The 20,560-nt window shown below is 35.4% G+C and overlaps 1 protein-coding gene and 1 long non-coding RNA gene across 5 annotated transcripts in view; one reads left to right on the top strand and one right to left on the bottom strand.

The window, feature by feature from the left end:
• The window catches only part of LOC143235167 (uncharacterized), a 30,891-nt gene extending 20,223 nt beyond the window's left edge, over positions 1-10,668 (top strand). Inside the window, exons 3-4 of the long non-coding RNA XR_013018955.1 lie at positions 2,252-2,502; positions 10,332-10,668. This is a non-coding gene — a long non-coding RNA (uncharacterized LOC143235167). The remainder of the gene's footprint in view (positions 1-2,251; positions 2,503-10,331) is intronic.
• The window catches only part of LOC143235166 (CUGBP Elav-like family member 2), a 115,457-nt gene that overhangs the window by 77,290 nt on the left and 17,607 nt on the right, over positions 1-20,560 (bottom strand). For all 4 annotated transcript variants that reach the window (XM_076473058.1, XM_076473057.1, XM_076473055.1 and 1 more), the window contains exon 2: positions 7,326-7,374. In XM_076473058.1, the coding sequence (XP_076329173.1) occupies positions 7,326-7,374 (49 nt within the window). The remainder of the gene's footprint in view (positions 1-7,325; positions 7,375-20,560) is intronic.

The following is a 20,560-nucleotide window of genomic DNA, read 5'->3' as shown; positions in this document are numbered from 1 at the left end:
TTGTGATAAAACAAATAATACGAAAATAATGTAGAAATTACATAGGCAGATACAGCGCTTTTCGCATCAAATAAAAACCAACAAAACAGCAGAATAAAAGGCACGCTCCTGTTATTTTTGGTTTTTTGTTTTTTTGATAACTATGACGTATCTTACCCACACTATATGTTATTTTAAACTCAAAATTCTTCAATAATACAAGACTTAAAAAAACAAACCTCCCTTTCTTCGAAGAAGTAATTATACAGTTTATAGATCAAAATAGAAAAAACATATTTCATACATCTGTGTTACCAGTTTTAGGTTGATCTCGAATATTAATTCCCGATTGTAAGTCATAATTATTTTCAAATGGCGTCACAAAAAGTGTTTGTTATTGCTAACAAAATACATTTGAAGTAGGGGCGTGCATAACTTAGTGATTAGTATGTCTGGTGTGAATCCGAGGATTCATAGCTCACAACCCTTTGTTGGAAAAAAAGTATAGACGGTTATTATCAGGCAGATTTTGTATAAATTCGTGCAAAATTATGAAACGAACGAATAATAATAAGTAAACATACGATTGCTACGCAGAAGATAAGAGAAGGACTTTCACACTTGGATTTAAAGCATGACTGAGCTAACACTTAAATTACTCGCAATAAACGTTAATTTTTTGGGTTTACATTGATAAAATCTGGGGTCCAGTTCCTCGCAGTAGGTCGCGTACAGACAGTCCGTTGTACAAAAATCACAAAGCCACATCGGGCCATCTGCTGTGTCCACCAAAGTAAATCGAACTCCTTATTTTAACATTGTAGATCCGAAGACTTACTGGTGTCCCAGATCCCATCGGAGACAAAAATCGCTCAAAAGAATAATTTGAGAAATCAATCAATAAATACAGTAAATAAATTACTTGCTATTAGAGACTTTTTATTGATCCTGGTTAGGAAGGAAATCGAACTCCTGATTTTAGTAGTGTAAATTCAAAGACTTACCGTTATCTCAGATCCCACCGGAAACAAAATTACTGAAAGCAACAAGTTGAGAAATCAATAGCAAAAAAAAAATTATTTTAATTAGAGACTGTCTTATTGATCCTGATTGAGTTTGTTTTGAATATCGCGCAAAGCTACACGAGGGCTATCTGCTAAAGCCGTCCCTACTTTAGCAGTGTAAGACACAAGGGAAGGCGAGTAGTTATCACCACCCGCCGCTAACTTTTGGGATACTTTTTTGCAAACGAATAGGGAGATTGACCGTCACATTATAACGCATCCACTGTTGAAAGCGAGAAAAATTGATGGGGCGGGAATTCAAACCTGAGACCCTCAGGTTAGGTGTAGTGTCAGATATTTACAGTTTGAAGAATACTTGACATCAGATCAAAAGCGTGACTATTTCAACATTATCCTTATGAAAACAATTCCAATAAATAATATAAAACAGTTATAACAAATATCAGGCGCATTTCAGTGACACTATGTGTGTGTGTGTGTGTGTGTGTGTGTATGTGTTTTCTTATAGCAAAGCCACATCTACTGAGTCCACCGAGAGTTTTAATAGATAGAAAGAGGAAAAAAAACATTCATACCGTCATTTAGTTTTTTAGGAAATAGTATTAAAATCTGTTGAAATGGGTGTTGATGTAGCACTTTGCAAATGCTCCAGAAACGACAAAAATCAAATGCGTTCTGAGTTACAACACTAATTAATTAATGGAGGAACTTCTGTTTAACTTGCTATAGTACGTATTATAAAACACAGGAAAATGTCCTCTTATGAATTTCTTACTTAATTAGGTCTCTGTAGTGCACACAAATGTGTTTTTGTGAACTACATCTTGGTAAGTTATAAACTGTTAGTCATTTAGAAGTTACACTGTTCAGTAGAGGAGTTAACATTAATAACTGCGTGGCTTGTTTAGATTGTTACCTGGAACTAAGAGTGTTTAACTACAAAATTGAAGCAACTGGATATGTGTTAAATAGCAAAGACAGGTTTGTTACCTGTGCAATACAATGTGCAATACAAAACAAGTTCTTTTAATGTTATATTGCTAAGTGTGGAGGTTCGAAGGTTTCTTTACACAGAAATTTTTGAATAGTGTTTGGGAGAAACCGAAATATATATATATATTTGCTGTAACGCGATAGTTTCTCAGATAATTTAGAAATAGTAAGTTTAATTTTAAATGGTCATTTCAAAGATTTATTTAGTGATCCTATAGACTTTTCATCGAGAGTTATATTTGTTACCACGTCAGTTTTCGAAAGAAACAGTGCGAGAGTATCCATTGAAGCGTTTTACCATCTAAACACGAATCAAGACTCTTTCCCTCCCCAGACCTGCTAAGAGGCGGTAGTCAATGGGCCAGATAGCAGGTTCTCATCTGGTTGGTTAAGCCGCCAATCTCACCGCCTTCGCTCTCTGAATTTCACGGTCTAGTGACCTTCTTGACAAGCTGATGGGCTGTGAAACGTTTCCAGGATTTGGCAGACTGCTTCTTAATATAAAGTGAGTACATCTTTACGTTCAATCTGCTAGAGTGTCAGAGTCGCACATAAGTTATTCTTTCTTAATATTGTCACCAGAAGAGTTATTTTATTAACTTGACAGCAACATGACAGAATTGTACTTAAGCCACTTGAAAATTGTGTTGTGGAAACAAAGCTTTAATGAGTCGGTGTTGGAAAGCACAAGAACAGTTAAGCTATTTTTTTCATTAAAACTAGTGTTAAAATAAGGAGAGAAAATATTATTAGAAAATAAAAGGTTAAAAGAAACACGTTACAACACTTGATGTTAAGAAGTTTATCTGTGTGAAAATTAAAGCAACTTCGACAAATAACTATATATTATACCACTAATACATTTTCGATTTTCTCTAAATAAGCCTCGGAAATCTTCATTTCACTACTTTGAATAAGTTATTTATTTCGCGATGTACTGCACGAAAAACTTTAATTAGTTGAGACGAGAAAAGTTCCTTGAATTTTGTTTATTTGGAATTAAGCACAAAGCTACACAGTGGGCTGTGCTCAGCCAACCACGAGTATCGAAGCTCGGTTTTCAACATCGTAAGTTCGTAGACATATTTCTGTGCCACTGGAGGGGGGGGGACAAGTTCATTAAAACTTTTAACAAAACTTTTCAAACAAGCAAATTGTAAGGAAATTAAAAAATATATACATGTAACTTACAATCATTCCCTGAGTGAAAATAATATTTTTTTTTCCAAAAATGAACATTTCTCGGACTTCCAATGACAACTGAAAAATGTTAATAAAATATCGCATTTTCATAAAAGATTCAAACCTCATTCTAAGTCTCTGGTAATTTGTAATTCATGAATTACAGGTATTCAAAATAGGAATGTAATATACCATAGCACTACTAACTTCCCATAACTCAGCAAGGTGCTGTAGAAATGTTCTTCAAGGAACTTTGTTTTTATATGTCTGGAAAAACGTATAACTAACTACACGTATATTATCCTGCATGAATCTCTACCGCAAGTCGCTATATAAGGTTTTTCATTTTACAGAAACTACCACCATGTAGTCATCAGCGTAGATTAATACAAAGTAGTCTTCATTATAATGGAAACACTATTATTATAAAGAATCTTCATAATATTGGAGCCACTACCATATATATAATTATGAAGAAGTCTTCATTATATTGGAGCCATTATCACGTAGATTAGTAGAAATACATCTTTATTACATTGGAGCAACTACCGTGTAGAATATTATAATAAAGAATCTTCATTATATTGGAGCCACTATCTCGTAGAATATCATAAAGAACTCTTCATCATATCGGATCCATTTTGACGTAGATTATTATGAAGAATATTCATTATATTGGAACCATTATCACGTAGATTAGTAGAAATACATCTCCATTATATTGAAACCACTATCGTAATAAAAAAAAGAAATTTGTGCTCCCTCTTTCCAGTGGCAGAGTGGTATATCTATGGACTTAACAACGTCAGGAATCGGGTTTCGATAACTGTGGTGAGCAGAGCACAAATAGTCCATTGTGTAGCTTTGTGATTAATTACAAACAAATAAACAAGAAATAAGTAATACTAGAACCATCATCACGTAGTTTATTATAAAGGAACCTTTGTTAAACTGGAATCATCATTGTGTAAAGCATTATAAAGAAAACTTATTAATATTGAAGCCATCATCGTGTAGAATATCCCGTGGAAACATTCGTTATACTGAAATCACCACATTGCAGGTTTTTGCAAAGTTTCAGTATATGAATGCCACAATTTTCTATTATTAAAAGCGAGTTATCATTGCCGATTATAAGAGATTCACTACTGCTCAATTTTTGTTTTTATCTTCACTGTATTCTTTGTCACGGTTATCATATAGGCCTAAATTATGGTAATTTACTATTTCTTCCAAATGACTAAAAACATATTGCTAATTTGGTGTTTCTAACATTTTGGTTACTAATCTGCTGACGTGGGTCCTGAAAAAGACGCAACCCAGTGTTTAGCATGCAAGTCAGTGAAGTTGATGTTCTGTGGTTCGTGCCACATTACTGCCCCAAAACAAACTATATCGCACTCCGCGTTATAAAAGTAATGATCAGGTTACACTATTAAATATGCCTAAAATAGCCAAATAGTTGGCGGTAGACGGTAACGATTGACTGGCTTCATTAAAATTGAAATTCACTTTAAAATTAGGGACGTCTGACGCAGATGGCTCTTGTATGGGTTTGTGCGAAAACTCAACAAAGAAACAGTCTTCTGACATACTTCCAATTGATGAGTTAATCAACTAGCTTATATGATTGCATTAAAGATGTGTGCCAAGTTTATCTGGTTATCTGTTAGACGTATGAAGAAGGCTTCTTTAATTTCTACTTTTCTCGTGTTTGCTTCATATTGCATTTTATTTTTTAGGTTTCTTCTTTGACAGTGTGAACTATTGCACACAGATCAGTATTACAAACACTTTTGTGTATATTATCTTCGTGAATTCAACCTTTTGTTGGTATTTTAGTGACTTCAATATGTCGGAGTTCAAATTCGCAAGGAATTTTCTAAATGATGTTTTTACTCTTTATTGGATCCTTAGGTAATTTATTGTGTAATAATTGCAATTGTATTACGGCTTGTTAATACTGTTCTATCTTTATGCTATTTACGTATATTCCATATGTTTAAGATAGAGACCTTTGACACAGGAGGGGATATAGTTGTTTTCCATAATTTTCTTCTCCATCATGTTATCCGGGAACCTGTTGCCATTGAGGGCTGTATATATATATATATATACGGTAATGCGTTTCATTGTCAAAATAATATAATCTATCAGGTCATCCTATAAGTAACGTCCGAAAATTTAATACAGAAAGGGCATTATCATTTCTGTCTTTGTGGAACGTTTTAATGACTAAAATATGTAGTAGGACATGCATAAAAATGTTCAGACAAATAAAAGAAACTCTACTTTTTCATATCATTAATCAAATAAACCTTTATGAAAATGGATGTGTCTGAGGAGCACATTAGGCATATAATGTTTTATGAGTTTAAAAAACACAATAAACACAATAGTGCAGCAGAAACTACACGAAACATTCAAGGTGTTTATGGTATGGAGTCTCTTTGTGAAAGAAAATATCAAAGGTGGTTTCAGAAGTTCAGATCAGGTGACTACAGCATAAATGATGCGCTACGTTCAGGTCATCCTGTTGAGTTTAATGATGATTTACTGCTGGCTGCACTTCATGATGATTGTGCTATAACAGCCAAAGAACTAGCACAGTAGCTTAATTCAACCCATTCAACAGTTCAACGTCATCTGCAACAGATTGGAAATGTGTCAAAACTTGGAAAATGGGTCCCCCGTGATTTGACAAAAGCCAACCTCAGAGCAAGAGTGGACATTTGCACTTCTCTACACTCTGGTGAACGTAACTTACCTTTTTGGACAGATCAGTGACTGAAGATGGAAAATAGATATTTTATAAAAATGTTAAGCGCTGCAGACAATAGCTTATTGCAGGTTCGCAGCCCAAAATGGACCTCCACCCAAGGAAAGTCTTGTTAAGCGTTTGGTGGGATATTGTTGGTGTGATCCACTTTGAGTTGCTGCCACTCAATGTAACGATTACATCAGACTTCTACTGTCAACAGTTAGAGCTCTTGAATGTTGCACTGAAAGAAAAGAGGCCTGTTTTGATCAATTGCAAAGGTGTTGTGTTACACCAGGATAATGCACGGCCCCATACAACAAGGATCACATCTGCAAAGATTGAAGAGCTAGACTGGGAAAACTTCCACATCCTCCTTATTCTCCAGGCCTTGCCCCATCTGATTATCATCAATTCCGAAGTTTGCAGAACTATCTTGATGGAAAACAGCTTGGAACACATGAAGATGTCAAAACTACCCTCTGTACATTCTTTTCCTACAAACCCCAATAATTTTTTGGAAGTGACATTCAGAAGTTTATGACTCGTTGGCAGGAAGTAATTAATAATAATGGAACATATATTATTGATTAAATAACATTAAAAGCATTTCAAATCTTTTCTCTTTTTCTGAACTTAAAATCGGACATTACTTAAAGGATGACATGACAGTAAACAAATCAGCGTTACTAACGTTGGTGACATTTAGTTAATTTACTTTTGTTTATGGACGCGAGCATGTTGTGTTGTTTTTTAAAGAGAAAATTCTAAGAATAAACATGAAGAATGATATAGATGTGTTTAATGAAACATCACGTGGTTGAAAAGTATAAATTGAAAATATTGAGGACTCGGATAATAATAATAAAAATACGCTTGTTCCTTATTATAGCTTTAGGTTTACAAGTTGCGTGTAACGTAATATGCTTGAGTTACACAATTGTCATATGCTGGTGTAAAAATAAATTGTGGATGTTTATGTATTGCGCCCAAAATAGACGTCAGGGTAATGTTTTTTATTTATGGGTGTTCGTCAACAGAACTCGCGTGTTTGTGTAAATAAAATTGGGGTGTTAGTGTATTGCGTTTACAATAGTCGTTGAGATAATGTGTTTTTATTTGTCATATGTTCATATACTTATTTATGTCTTTACAATAGCATTGTTTTGTATGTCGATATTGTACAGAATAATAAACAGTTGTATAGATGTTGTATAGTGAGGGAACAATGTTAGCTATATAAAAACAATCTTCGAAAACGGCCGAACGTGTAGTAGATGTACAAAATAGTCCATTTATACAACCACTTAATGGACAAAAAAGCACATGTCCTTAGACTTGGGCGCCATCGGTTAAAGAATAACAATAATAAGAAAAACGTTACTTACCATTCTTGCTTTCACTATTCACTGGCTTCTTCTGAAAGGGTCGATTCATCTGAAAGAATAGATATAAAGAGAGAAACTCTCAGACTCATATTTGAGAAATACAGTTTTCAATAAAGTCAAACCGCCACCTATATCTATAGAAAGCACAATGTAAACATAAAGTACCTATACCAAACCAAGTTACTCTGATATTTTAAAATTTATTTATAACGAACTAAGCATAATATATTAATTTAATATGCTGATATATATATATATATATTGGGTATTTATATACCGCAATGGCTTTTATTTCCACCTATTGACATGTCACAGTAGTTTCAACAAGGCAAGTCAAGAATTTGATATCCGAACATTAGCATACGACAGAATGTCATCAATGTATTTCTATAATATACTGGTTACTAACAAATTACAGTATTTCTTATCCTGTTAATGGTACGTGTGGTACTTGTATCCGGATACTCACACATATAACATTGAATACTCACTCACGGTGCTTCTATCCGGATATAGACGTCATAAAATGCTCCTACTCGAATATCGACTTATTATAATATAGCTGGGATCGACACGACCAGGTAGTTTGGGTGCTCGACTCGTAATATGAGGGTCGTCGATTCGAACCCCTCGTTACATCAAAAATGCTCGGTTTTTCAGCATGTTATATACTATTCATTTGTAAAAAAAAAGTAGCCTAACAGATATCGATGGGTGGTGCCTTCCCTGTAGTCGTACACTGATAAATTAGGAACGGCTAGAGTAGAAAGCCTTCATTTAGCTTTGGGCGAAATTAAAAAAAGAAACAAAAAATAGGATCCACATTTCCACAGTAACTTGTAGAGACTATGAGGTTTATATTTACTTCTCATAACTAAGGGAGGTAAGTACTGTGATGTAAAAACAACAACTAAAATTTGAACTGCATGATTGACGTTAAAAAACTGACTTGATGATGATAGCCGTGAACAAAGAGAAAAACATTCCAATCTACATCAACTGAAAAAGAATTAATTTTGAACAAAAATTTGTTTTCTTCCTCGTCGTGTTCTAAGAAATACAACTTTAATAACAGACACACCCTTGAGGTCGTTTTATGATATAATATCCCACGCACAACATTACCTTCTTACATGAGTAACTTAAGAGTTGGCGTTTGGTGGTGTTGAACATTTGCCTTTCATCTAATAACTTCGTTCAAATTGGGGACAGCTATATGGAGGTAGTTCTTGTACAGCTTTGCATGAAAAGTCTGACAAAAGCTTTAAAATATTTTTTTTACTTTTCGCGAGATTGTGAGATAACCTCATCGGTCATTGGGTACATAGACTACGGACAAGTAGTCTCACATAAACATTAAGTTAATGTTCCTTTCTAACAACCAAGCTAAGCATTTGTATTTGAAAGCATTTTTCTGAGTATTTTAACACCAATCATAACAACAGAAACAAGTGCATAAAATTCTAATTGCGCCAAGCAGGATGCCAATAAGCATAAACATACATAAAGTAGATAGAGAAATATGTTTTATTCTTACTTCAATTTTTCTTTTTGTTTGCAGGAGTTGAAGCAAGATTATTACCGTTTTAGTTCACAAATATAATATAATAATATCCACCAAAATTTGTCTGTAGTCGACATAGATATAACCATGGCCTGGGATTATCAGGTGGTTAAGACGCTCGAATTATAATCTGAGGGTCGAGGGTTCGAACCCTCGTCATACCAAACATTCTCGCCCTCTCAGCCGTGGGGGCATTATAATGTCACAGTCAATCCAACTATTAGTTGTTAAAAGAGTAATCCAAGAGTTAGCGGTGGGTGGTGATAACTAGCTGCTTTCTCTATAATCTTACACTATTAAATTAGGGATGGCTAGCGCAGATATCCCGTGTAAGAGCTTTGCGCGAAATTCAAGAAAAATAACAAACAAACAAATCGTAAATAACACATTTAAACCTGTTTCGTAATGAAGAAATAAATACTTTGGTGCGACTTTCTCATTGTTTCGGAGATATCTGATATCATAAAAACTCTTACAACAGTAATTAACCAAAGAAGGTCCATTTAGCAGTGTAAGACTAGAGGGAAGGCAGCTAGTCATCACTACCCAAGAGTTAGCGTTAGTGATCGTAACATTATAACGCCCCCACACCTGAAAGGCCGAGCATGTCTGGTGTGGCGGAGATTCGAACCCGCGACCCTCGGGGCACTACATTAGGAACGGCTAGCGTAACTAGCCCTGGTGTAGCTTTGGGCAAAATTCAAAAATAAACAAACAGTATATATACATTATTATTGTTTAATTCAACAATAAACAAACAATATATATACATTATTATTGTTTAATTCAACAATAAACAAGCAATATATAGACATTATTATTGTTTAATTCATTCAGAAATTATCCCACATTTCTTTTTATATTTCTTAAATTCTTGGTAACCTTTAAGATCCTGATCCGTTCACCAGTGGCTTTAAACATTAATTGTTTACTGCTTCAGCCTGTAATGGAACAACGTTCAACCAGGCATGCTTTCTCTCTCTTCTTAACCAGGAATATATATCGATAGAAACCTTTTCTCCAGGATAGTCTTCGTTCTTATATTCTATGTTAGTTAAAATACAATTGTAATAAATTATACTTACTTCCTTTATACAGTCACTAAAGTAATTTACATAGGTTTTCCTTTATTATTTCTCGGCATTTGCTAAGGAAACATTATAATAAGATCGGGAAATTGTATTACCTTGGTTATCCGTTACACATAGATTTAGTTGTTAGAAAAGCGTTACATCTTTGTGTTAACTTTTTTTTCCTTTTTAATCTCAACCACAACTTGTATGTAAACATTATGAACTACGAAATATTTTCCAAGGGGTGTCCAAACTGAACGTAACCTTATTTATATTTTGTAAAGTCTGTTAGTTAATTACTCCAATTCTATTGAGTCAATCTCTAACAATCCAGATTAGTGCTTTAGACAATGTTTATTTGTTTTCCAGCCGACCCTAATTTAGGAGGTCACGACTAGGGGGAAGGCGGTTAGTCATCGCCACCCACCACAAAACCTTGGGATACTATTTTATCAACGAATAGTGGGATTGACCGTCACTTACCTATGAAAGGAGGAGCAGATGTGGTGTGAGGGGGATTCGAACCCACGACCTTCAAGTTAAGTGTCGAGCACCTTAACCACCTGGCCACAATGTTAAATATTCTAAACGGATTCAAGATCCAGAGTATGAAAGATGCTGGATTGTTTCTCAAACAGCCATGGTATTCCCAGAGTTAATCAGATGTGGGTGTTCAAGGGAGGGATGACCTGAAAATCTTTATTTGTTGGTAGGTGGAAAGTAAACTGCCAATGTTGTTTATGAAGAAGCTTTATTATAATTTAAAAATTTGAGTAAAGTTTATGTTTAAGTTATTACTTTGAAATATATGGTTGTTGTTAAACTTAGATCGTATAATTTAAGTTTAAAACATACCCCGTCAGTTGAAAAGTATTTCAGCTAGTGTATATATACGTGACTGTATTATTTGAAACCTAATCACAAAAAGCAAACACAGATAGTACGTATACTATTTTTAACTTTGTTTACTTTTAATTACAATGCTGGATTTTCTGTTATTTTTTTTTGTCTTCAGAAGTTAAGTTCCTACTTGTAGTGTTAGCTAGACTACTCTGTAAAAGCGCCGAACCAAGTTGTTCACCTGACTCTACGTATAATATAAGTGCCTGGATTTCTAATCACTTCCAGATAAACTGAAGGTGTTTGTTTGATTTTAATAGGACTACTGTCAAGAGTTTTGATACGAATTTTTATGACTTAATTTGAAACATAAACATACGCTTGTATGGAATGAAAACACGGTTCTCGGATCGAAAGTAATCTGTCAAGGTTTCTTGACACACACGCGTTCGTTGCAATTGAGGAAATACTTCGTCAGAGAAATCTAATGAGATTGTTTTATGTCAAAGGTATGTTGTGAGAGAAACGAGGTTTCACATAGCCTTGAAGACTCTACACTTTCAACTAGAATATAGTTTCCAAGAACAGTGTATTAATTTTATAAACGTTATATATAGGATTGAACGTGCATCGATGTTAGCGTTTTGAAAGTACGTTTTTATTTTTATTTTTTTATTCTAGTGAGTCATAAAGTAAAATTCTAGTCATAATAGTTTTAAAAAGTTTGAATTTCTCTGACATTTTAGAGAAAGTAAATGAAAATGAAAAGTAAATACAATTTCAATAACAACTGTAATTTTAAGTTCTAGAATGTGACCATATTTGAAAGAACTTGAAATAAAAACCGTTGATTTTACGTGAAATTTCGAAATTAAAGAAAAAGACATATGGACCCCAAATGCATTTTCATTATACATATATGTTAACAGAAGCAAAGCACGAAAATGCATAATTCCAAATTCATTTTTTATATTGAAGCTTTTAATATAGCAAACAGTGAATGTTTATCCAGTAAGTCACTTTCCATCTTACCTTGGCCCAGCGTGGCTAGGTGGTTAAGGCACTCGGCTCGTAATCCGAGGGTCGCGGGTTCGGATCCCCATCACAACAAACATGATCGCCTTTCAGCAGTGGGGACGTTATAATATGACGGTCAATCCCACTATTCGTTGGTAAAAGAGTAGCCCAAGAGTTGGCGGTAGGCGGTGATGATTAGCTGCCTTCCCTCTAGTTTTACGCTGCTAAATTAGGGAAGGTTAGCGCAGATAGCCCTCGTGTAGCTCTGCGCGAAATTCAAAAATAAAAAACAAAACCATCTTACCATACTTACCTTCTGAAATACAAAATCTTACACTCATTAGCATTTCTAAAAGTTTCTATAAAAACATATTTCTGGAAATGAGATTTAAAAATTAATTCTAATTTTATGGTATGTACGCTGTAAAACTTAATCTGATTCAAATTATACTTGCAAAAATATTTGATGTGTAACGTTTCAAGTCATTACTATAGAACCCGACGTTATGACGTGACTTTTTCATTGTCCGAGTTTGTTTGTTTTTTAATTTCGCGCAAAGCTACATGGAGCTACCTACGCTAGCCGTCCCTAATTTAAGTGTAAGACTAGAGGGAAGACAGCTAGTCATCACCATCCACCGAAAACTCTCGAGCTACTCTTTTAACAACGAATAGTGGGATTGACTGTGACATTATAATGCCCCCACGGCTAAAAGGACAAGTATGTGTGGTGCGACGGGGATTCAAACCCGCGACCCTCAGATAACAAGTCGAGCGCTTTAACCACCTGGCTATGCTGGCCCTTGTCTGAGAGACATTTAATGGGAGTTTTCACTTGCAGTTTCGGGACTAAAACATCAGAAACTATTTCGTTATGTAGTACTAAATACGTGGTGCGACTTTCTCATTGTTTCAGAGACATTTGATAAATGTTTTCATTTGCATTATAGTAACTAAAGGGCCCGGCAGGCATGGCTGAGTGGTTAGGATGCTCGACTCTGAGGGTTGCGAGTTCGAGCCCTTGTCACAACTAACAAGCTCGCTCTTTCAGCCTTGGAAATGTTATAATGTAACGGTAAATTCTACTCTTCATTTGTAAAAAATGTAGCCCAAGAGGTGTCGGTGGGTGGTGCCTTCCCTGTAGTCGTACACTGTTAAATTAGGAATGGCTAGAATAGATAATTCTCGTTTAGCTTTGGGCAAAATTCTTAAAACAAACAAAATCTTACAACAGTAAATGACCAAAGAAGGTCCATTAAAAGATGTAACTTTCAATTAACTTGTTTGTGGTTGACACAGATATCTACGTGGCCCAGCATGGTCAGGAGGTTAAGGCGTTCGACTCGTAATCTGATGGTCGAGGGTTCGAAACCCTTCCCAGCAAACATACTCGCCTTTCCAGCTGTGGGAGCGTTATAATGTGACACTCAATCTCACTATTCGATGGTAACAGAGTAGCCTAAGAATTGGCAGTGAGTAGGGTGACTAGCTACCTTCCCTCTAGTCTTACATTACTAAATTAGGGCCGGCTAGCGCAGATATCCCGTGTGTAGCTTTGCGAAAATTCAAGAAAAGCAACAAACAAACAAATCGTAAGAAACGCATTCAAAATTGTTTTATAATGCAGAAACAAAGATCGTGGTGCGACTTTCTCATTGCTTCGATATATCTTCGACAATGTATCTCGACATATTTATATATCTTACAATAAAATTATTCATAGTTATTTATAATGTTATATATGGTATTACATATTTTTCTTTGTTATTTTGTTTCTTTCCAAATATGAACTTAATATTTTTACACTGAACAAAGAACAAAACTAGCTAACAATATAGAACACAAAAGTAAGATTAATGTTCAAACTGCAAATATTTCCTTTCCTAAAACCGATAAAGGTAACCAGACCGTGTTAATTAGACGACACCGATATTTCTGTCACACAATGTCCCTGCACTATGACAAAACAAAAAAAAACTAGATAAAACAAAAAGGAATACTCAACAGCCACGGCACTTGAAATTCTTTTAGGCAGGATTAGAGAAGAGTAATCCATGAGACCTTGGTTGTTGTGAAATACATCTATCGAAAGGCTTGACTTTCTGATTTCAAAACCGTAATTCGATCTCAAATCGATCAAGAGATAACTTAGCTACGAGCTGAACGTTCGTACTTGAAAAATAAACACGCGGAGTCGTTGTTTTATGAGTCGCTGTGCTAGAATTAAAAAGTATGCGAATAATTATTTCCTCACCTGTGTTGTATAAATTGTCAAAATTTAGTCGTATATTTTTCAGTTTGTTATAACCAAAAAACTTACATTTTAATGCATATTTTCATTCTTGCACCGTTCTTTGATCTGCACATGTACATGTTCTAACAAATCACTTTTAAAATGATAATCTTGCTAAAAGTATTGATGTCAAATTTTATCTTTACAATGAGTTATCACTCTCCATTTATCCACAGAGCTTAACATGCTTGTTACAGGATAATGCTTACCCCTTTTACTCTCTGTTTTTTGATAATATATATTTGTTCTTTACATGCAAGATAATAAAAGGTGTGTTATAATCCTATCAACCATTCTTAGCCTACCACGGGTATTAAAACCCAGTTTCTAGAGTAGTGCCATTTGGGGCTCCCTGTCATATAATGGTTTGTTTGTTGTTTTTTTAATTTCGCGCAAAGCTACTCGAGGGCTATCTGCGCTAGCCGTCCCTAATTTAGCAGTGTAAGACTAGAGGGAAGGCAGCTAGTTACCACCGCCATTCACCGCCAACTCTTGGGCTACTCTTTTACCAATGAATAGTGGGATTGACCGTCACGTTATAAGGGCCCCACAACTGAAAGGGCGAGCATGTTTGATTTGACGGGGATCCAAACCCGCGACCGTCGGATTACGAGTCGAACGCCTTAACCCACTTGGCCATGCCGGGCCATCGTATATTGGAGTCTGAAACGTTTGGATATCTATGTAGTCATTTTGGTGATCCACTTCTTAGTAAGCAGTATGCTGCAGTAAGTGTTAGCCCCCCGCTAGTACAGCGGCAAGTCTACGGATTTACAACGCTAAAATCAGGGATTCGATTCCCCTCGGTGAGCTCAGCAAATAGCCCGATGTGGCTTTGCTACGAGAAAAAAACACAGACATACACAAAACAATAAGCATTTCGTTTTAAATGGTTTGCATTCTGTTTTTATTTTTGATTTGTGATATATTGTATCAAGCTGGGCCTGCATGTTCCAGAGCTAGTATAACGTGTTGTGTAGAGTTTCAGAATGTGTTTCACTAACTATCTTTTCTTCGTCCTGACACACTCGTGACATAATTAATGCGTTTGCATGTTTTGTTTGTTATATCTTTTATATGTTTATATCAGTTTAATTTGAAAACTTATATGTTCCCTAGAAATTTAATTAATGTGGTATTCTGGGGGTGCATTCCATTCAAATGTAGAATTAACGATGTTTTGAAATTTTAGTTGATTTTGTAAATTGAAGTAGTTTTGGTACTGGTACGTTTAAGTCTGTATTTCTGATGCTATTCTTGCATTCTGTTTCGATTTAGTTTGGAATCATATGTGATTCCTAAGAACTTAGTTGATGTAGCATTCTAAAGGTGTGTTCTTTGTAGATATAGCATTAGGTAATACTTTGACATTTTAATTGATTTCGTAAATTGAAGTAGTTGTGTTTTTGGTACGTTTAAGTCTGTATTTCTGGTAATTACTTCTGTTCTCTTAGTTGCGATTGTAAATTAGTTGTTGCTATTACGGAGTTGGAGAGCTTTTCCAAATTACCATATCCTCTGTGAATTGTGAGTCAAATTCTTCATTAGGATCATTTTGGGGCATGTTAATGAGATATACAATGAAACGTATTGCACTAAGCCCCCATCTCTACGAGACACCTGCCGCTGGGATAAACCACTCTCAATGGCTTCTATCTTTCAGAAAGTTGGACAACCAGCAAATAGTACCATGAGGTAGTTCCATTTCAGAAATGCAGACCTGATGCCATAATGCCATACAGTGTCGAACGTTTCCTCAATATCGAGGAAGCATTCAACAGTCTTATTTTTTTTTGTAGAAGCTATCTACTACTGTTTCTAATAATCATACTACGTTTGTCTAGATTTCCGGAATTAATTTTGGATTATGGATAATTTGTCGGATATTTCCATAATTGTATTTAACCTATTGCTTACGTCATAGAATTTTTCTTACGAAGCTAGTCAGGCTGAATAGTTAGTAACTGTCTATTTTGTCCATTAGTTTTTTCCTCCTTACGTAAAATGAGTATATTAGCTTCTTTACAAGAGGCCGGGACATATCCTATTTTGAATGATATATTAAATATATCTTTTAAGTGACAAAACAATAGCTGAGTGCCTCTTCTAGTAATATTTCTTGGATTTGATCTGTTTTTCTGTATTTTGTAACAAACTCGTTAACTTGTTTCTAAAAAATGTCATATCTGTGTTTGAAGAATGTTTTGAAGGTGATCACTCAGGTTAGGTTGTTTTGAAGTTGATCACTCGGGTTAGGTTGTTTTGAAGGTGATCACTCGAGTTAGGTTGTTTTGAAGGTGATCACTCGAGTTAGGTTGTTTTGAAGGTGATCACTCAGGTTAGGTTGTTTTGAAGGTGATCACTCGGGTTAGGTTGTTTTGAAGGTGATCACTCGGGTTAGGTTGTTTTGAAGGTGATCACTCGAGTTAGGTTGTTTTGAAGGTGATCACTCGAGTTAGGTTGTTTTGAAGGTGATCACTCGAGTTAGGTTGTTTTGAAGGTGATCACTCGAGTTAGGTTGTTTTGAAGGTGATCACTCGGGTTAGGTTGTTTTGAATTTTGCGCAAAACTACACGACTGCTATCTGCGTTAGATGTCCCTAATTTAGCAGCGATAACGTACTCTTGGAGTAATCTCTTATCAACGAATAGTGGAATTGACCAGAATATTATAACGTCCGTATAGCTAAAAGTGCGAGGATGTTTAGTGTGACAGGGATTCGAATCCGCGATCCTCAGAATGTCAGCCAAGCGCCCTAATCATCAGGTTATGCCAACCCCTCCCAAAATAATTACGAATGTTTCATTTTTCATGACCTTCAAAACAAATATTTCTACGTGTTAAACTGTTTTCATCAGCCAATTAGCTCAAACCTAGGTAGGGCCACAACTGTTTTCATCAGCCAATTAGCTCAAACCTAGGTAGGGCCGTTTGTGGCCCAGCGGCTATTGTACCTGGCTTTATACCTGAGGTTTCATAACTTTCGCCCCGTTGCCGTTAGAGAAAAAAATGACATTTTGCGATTGTGGGAAAATTATAACATTATCAGCAATATTCCACTTTTAGAACTGACAAGTGTATCCCAAACTTCGGTGGTGTTCACTGCTTTTCTTCTTTCTGTCACCATCCCCTCCCCAATGGCACAGCGGTATGTCTGTGGACTTAGAACACTAAATACCGGGTTTCGATATCCATGATTGGCAGAGCACAGATAGCCCATTGTATAGCTTTGTGCTTAATTACAACAATAACAAGTGCTCTTTCTTACGGCTCGGCATGGCCAGGTTTTTAAGGCACTCGACTTGTAATCTGAGGGTCGCGAGTTCGAATCCCCATCGCAAAAAACATGTTCGCCCTTTCAACCGTGATGACTAACTGCCTTTCCTCTAATCTCACACTGCTAAATTAGGAACGGCTAGCGCAGCTAGCCCTCGTGCAGCTTTGAACGAAGTTTAAACAATCATTCTGTAATACCACTTCAAAAGAAAGCCCCCGAGTAACTTTGTGTGGGCAGCAAACATAAAAAAGAGGGGTAAGTTGCATAGTTAACAAATCAAAAATAGTATTTCAAACGTTTTAGAAAAGAAAATAACATAAGCATTTCTGTAGTTAGGTTTTAAATGAAGGACCACAAGGAAAGCAAATAATCTGACAGTATCTTCGACCAACCCTAAGGTTGCCCGGCATGGTCAGGTGGAGAAGGCGCTTGGCTCGTAATCTGAGGGTCGCGGGTTCAAATCCCCATCACACCAAACATGCTCGCCTTTACAGCCGTGGGGGATGTTATAGTGTGATAGTCAATTCCACCATTCGTTGGTCAAAGAGTAGCCCAAGAGATGGCGGTGGGAGCTAATGACTAGCTGCTTTCTCTCTAGTCTTACGCTACTAAATTAGGGACGGCTAGCGCAGATGGTCCTCGTGTAGCTTTGCGCGAAATTTAAACAACCAAAATAAACTCTCAGGCTACTATTGTCTGAGCAAATAGTGGGATTTGACTGTTACTCTTTTTGCACAACCACGACTTCAAAATTCGAACTGAGATTTCCGGTAATAGAGTGGAAACTCAGAATCTTCGAACTCCCAGTCGGTGCCCGTTACACGAAACCACTTTCGACCCACACAAGCAGAAGTATAAAAACTGAAGCTTCAATATTTTTCTTTCGGAACAAAAAACATTCCAATGTTATTGTTTTTTAATGCATAGTTACACAATAGGATATCTGCACTATATCCACCGTGAGGAATCTTTGACTTCAGGTTTTCAAGTCCATAACCATCAGGGACCCACCGAAAAGCAAAAAAAAACACATACGATGTAAACCTATCTCCATATCAAGTACTGTTTAATTTTCATTGAGGAACTGGACCACCATGGTTTACCTTTAATTTTTAAATGATTGAATGATCTAATAAGGTAATAACTTTCAAGAATAACAAGACAACTACAAAATCAACATTAAACCAACAAGTTTTGCATTATTGTTACTTGTATATTATTTCGTAATTTAGTGGCTTGTTATATAATGAAGCCCAAACGTTTACCATACAACTCCGAAGCTTGCAATACCATTACCAGTCTCTTTTACTAACTCTTCTGTAAAATTGAAAATAATGTTTCAACGTCATAATCACTTACTACGTCACAGCTTTTTATTTTCTATTTCTCTATACACCGTACAAGTACAAACTGTAATTAAGTTTATTAGAACGTCATTATCAATGCTATTTCTTCTGTGATATTTTAATGTTTGTTTTCCCTTCTTTTGGCGTACCATGTGTATTGGTGTCTCTTATGAAAACAATAAAAACTCCTAAACATTAAAACAAACCACTTGGACGCTATTTGTACTGGTTTTTGCTGGAATTAAAAAGAAATAAATAAAGCGGTAAATAAGTGGGAAAATAAAAGCCAAATACGAAAGGGAAAATGAATTATAAGAAATCTCACATTTGTTTGTTTGTTATGAATTTCGCACAAAGCTGCACCAGGGATATCTGTGCTAGCCGTCCCTAATTTAGCAGTGTAAGACTAGAGGGAAGGCAGCTAGTCATCACCACTCACCGCCAGCTCTTGGGCTACTCTTTTACAAACAAATAGTGGGATTGATCATCACTTTATAACGTTCCCACTGTTGAAAGGACGAGCATGTTTGGCATGACGGGGATCCGGACCTGCAATCTTATATTTGTAATAAAGATATTAAAAACAAAATCTGTATCTGTCTAGAATAGCCCTATCACAACCAGTCTCTGTAAATAACACATTTTCCCTATATATCTGCATTTTTCATTCTCTAAGGTTGAGATTGCGCTCTAATGGTCTTTGCATAGTAGAGAAACATTCAGAAAGAAGACTTTGTAAGATAATAAAAAATGTTTTATGACGTCATTAATTTTCATTCTAAAAATTCAAAATATATGAATTTTCAACAGCAAAGGGAAAAAACAACAACATTTGAAAAGCATGGAGTTGGCGTCTTTTCTTCTCGTAATTCATATTCATGACAGAACGTTTCTTGTTAAATTAAAATATTATGAGATAAGAAGTCTTGTCAGTAAAAAAGACCGCATTTCTTTTGTTTTTTGTTCAAATACAGAGTTTTATAAAAACGTTCTGTTTGTATAAATCAGAACTTTAGCTTATTTATTAGAAGAAGATATTTCACTCAGTTCTTTATTCCACCCACAATCGGTTAGAAAAATAAACGTAAAAAAAAGAGATACGAAAGTGTTTATAGGAATGATTTTTTTAAATGTAATTACTGTTATACACTTATCTATTCGAATAGATATAAATGGTAACAAAGGCAAAGCGACGTGGTTACTTTTCAGTAAAATAATTACTTTTTATTATCGTCGTTGCAAGATTCACTTCTCTTTCTTGATTATATTATAGAAATATCAGCTAGTCATCACCACCCACCGCCAACTCTCGGGCTACTCTTTTACCAACGAATAGTGGGATTGACCGTCACATTACAATGAGCATGTTTTGTGCGACCGGGATTCGAATCCGCGACGCTCGGATTACGAGTCGAACGCCTTAATCCACCTGTCGATGTGTAAAGGGAGCCAAATATGTTTCTATTTTTAATGCAAAGCTAAGTAATGGGTTATGTGCTCTCTGTCCGCAGTAGGAATTCAAACCCCATATTTTAGTGTTGCAAGTCCGTAATCTTATTGCTAACCCAACGGAAGACACTAATTTGTAAAATAGGAAAAATAAAAAAAATAGTAAAATTCGAGCAAATATAGTTATATTATAGTTATATTGTATAGTTACATTGTATAGTTACATTATATAGTTATATTGTATAGTTACATTATATAGTTATATTGTATAGTTACATTATTTAGTTATATTGTATAGTTACATTATTTAGTTATATTGTATAGTTACATTATATAGTTATATTGTATAGTTACATTATATAATTATATTGTATAG

This window comes from Tachypleus tridentatus, chromosome 12 (assembly GCF_004210375.1).
Source record: "Tachypleus tridentatus isolate NWPU-2018 chromosome 12, ASM421037v1, whole genome shotgun sequence".
In the NCBI taxonomy this organism is placed as follows: Eukaryota; Metazoa; Arthropoda; class Merostomata; order Xiphosura; family Limulidae; genus Tachypleus; species Tachypleus tridentatus.
Note: the sequence above shows the minus strand (reverse complement) of the source record. Positions and strands in the feature narration are given on the sequence as shown.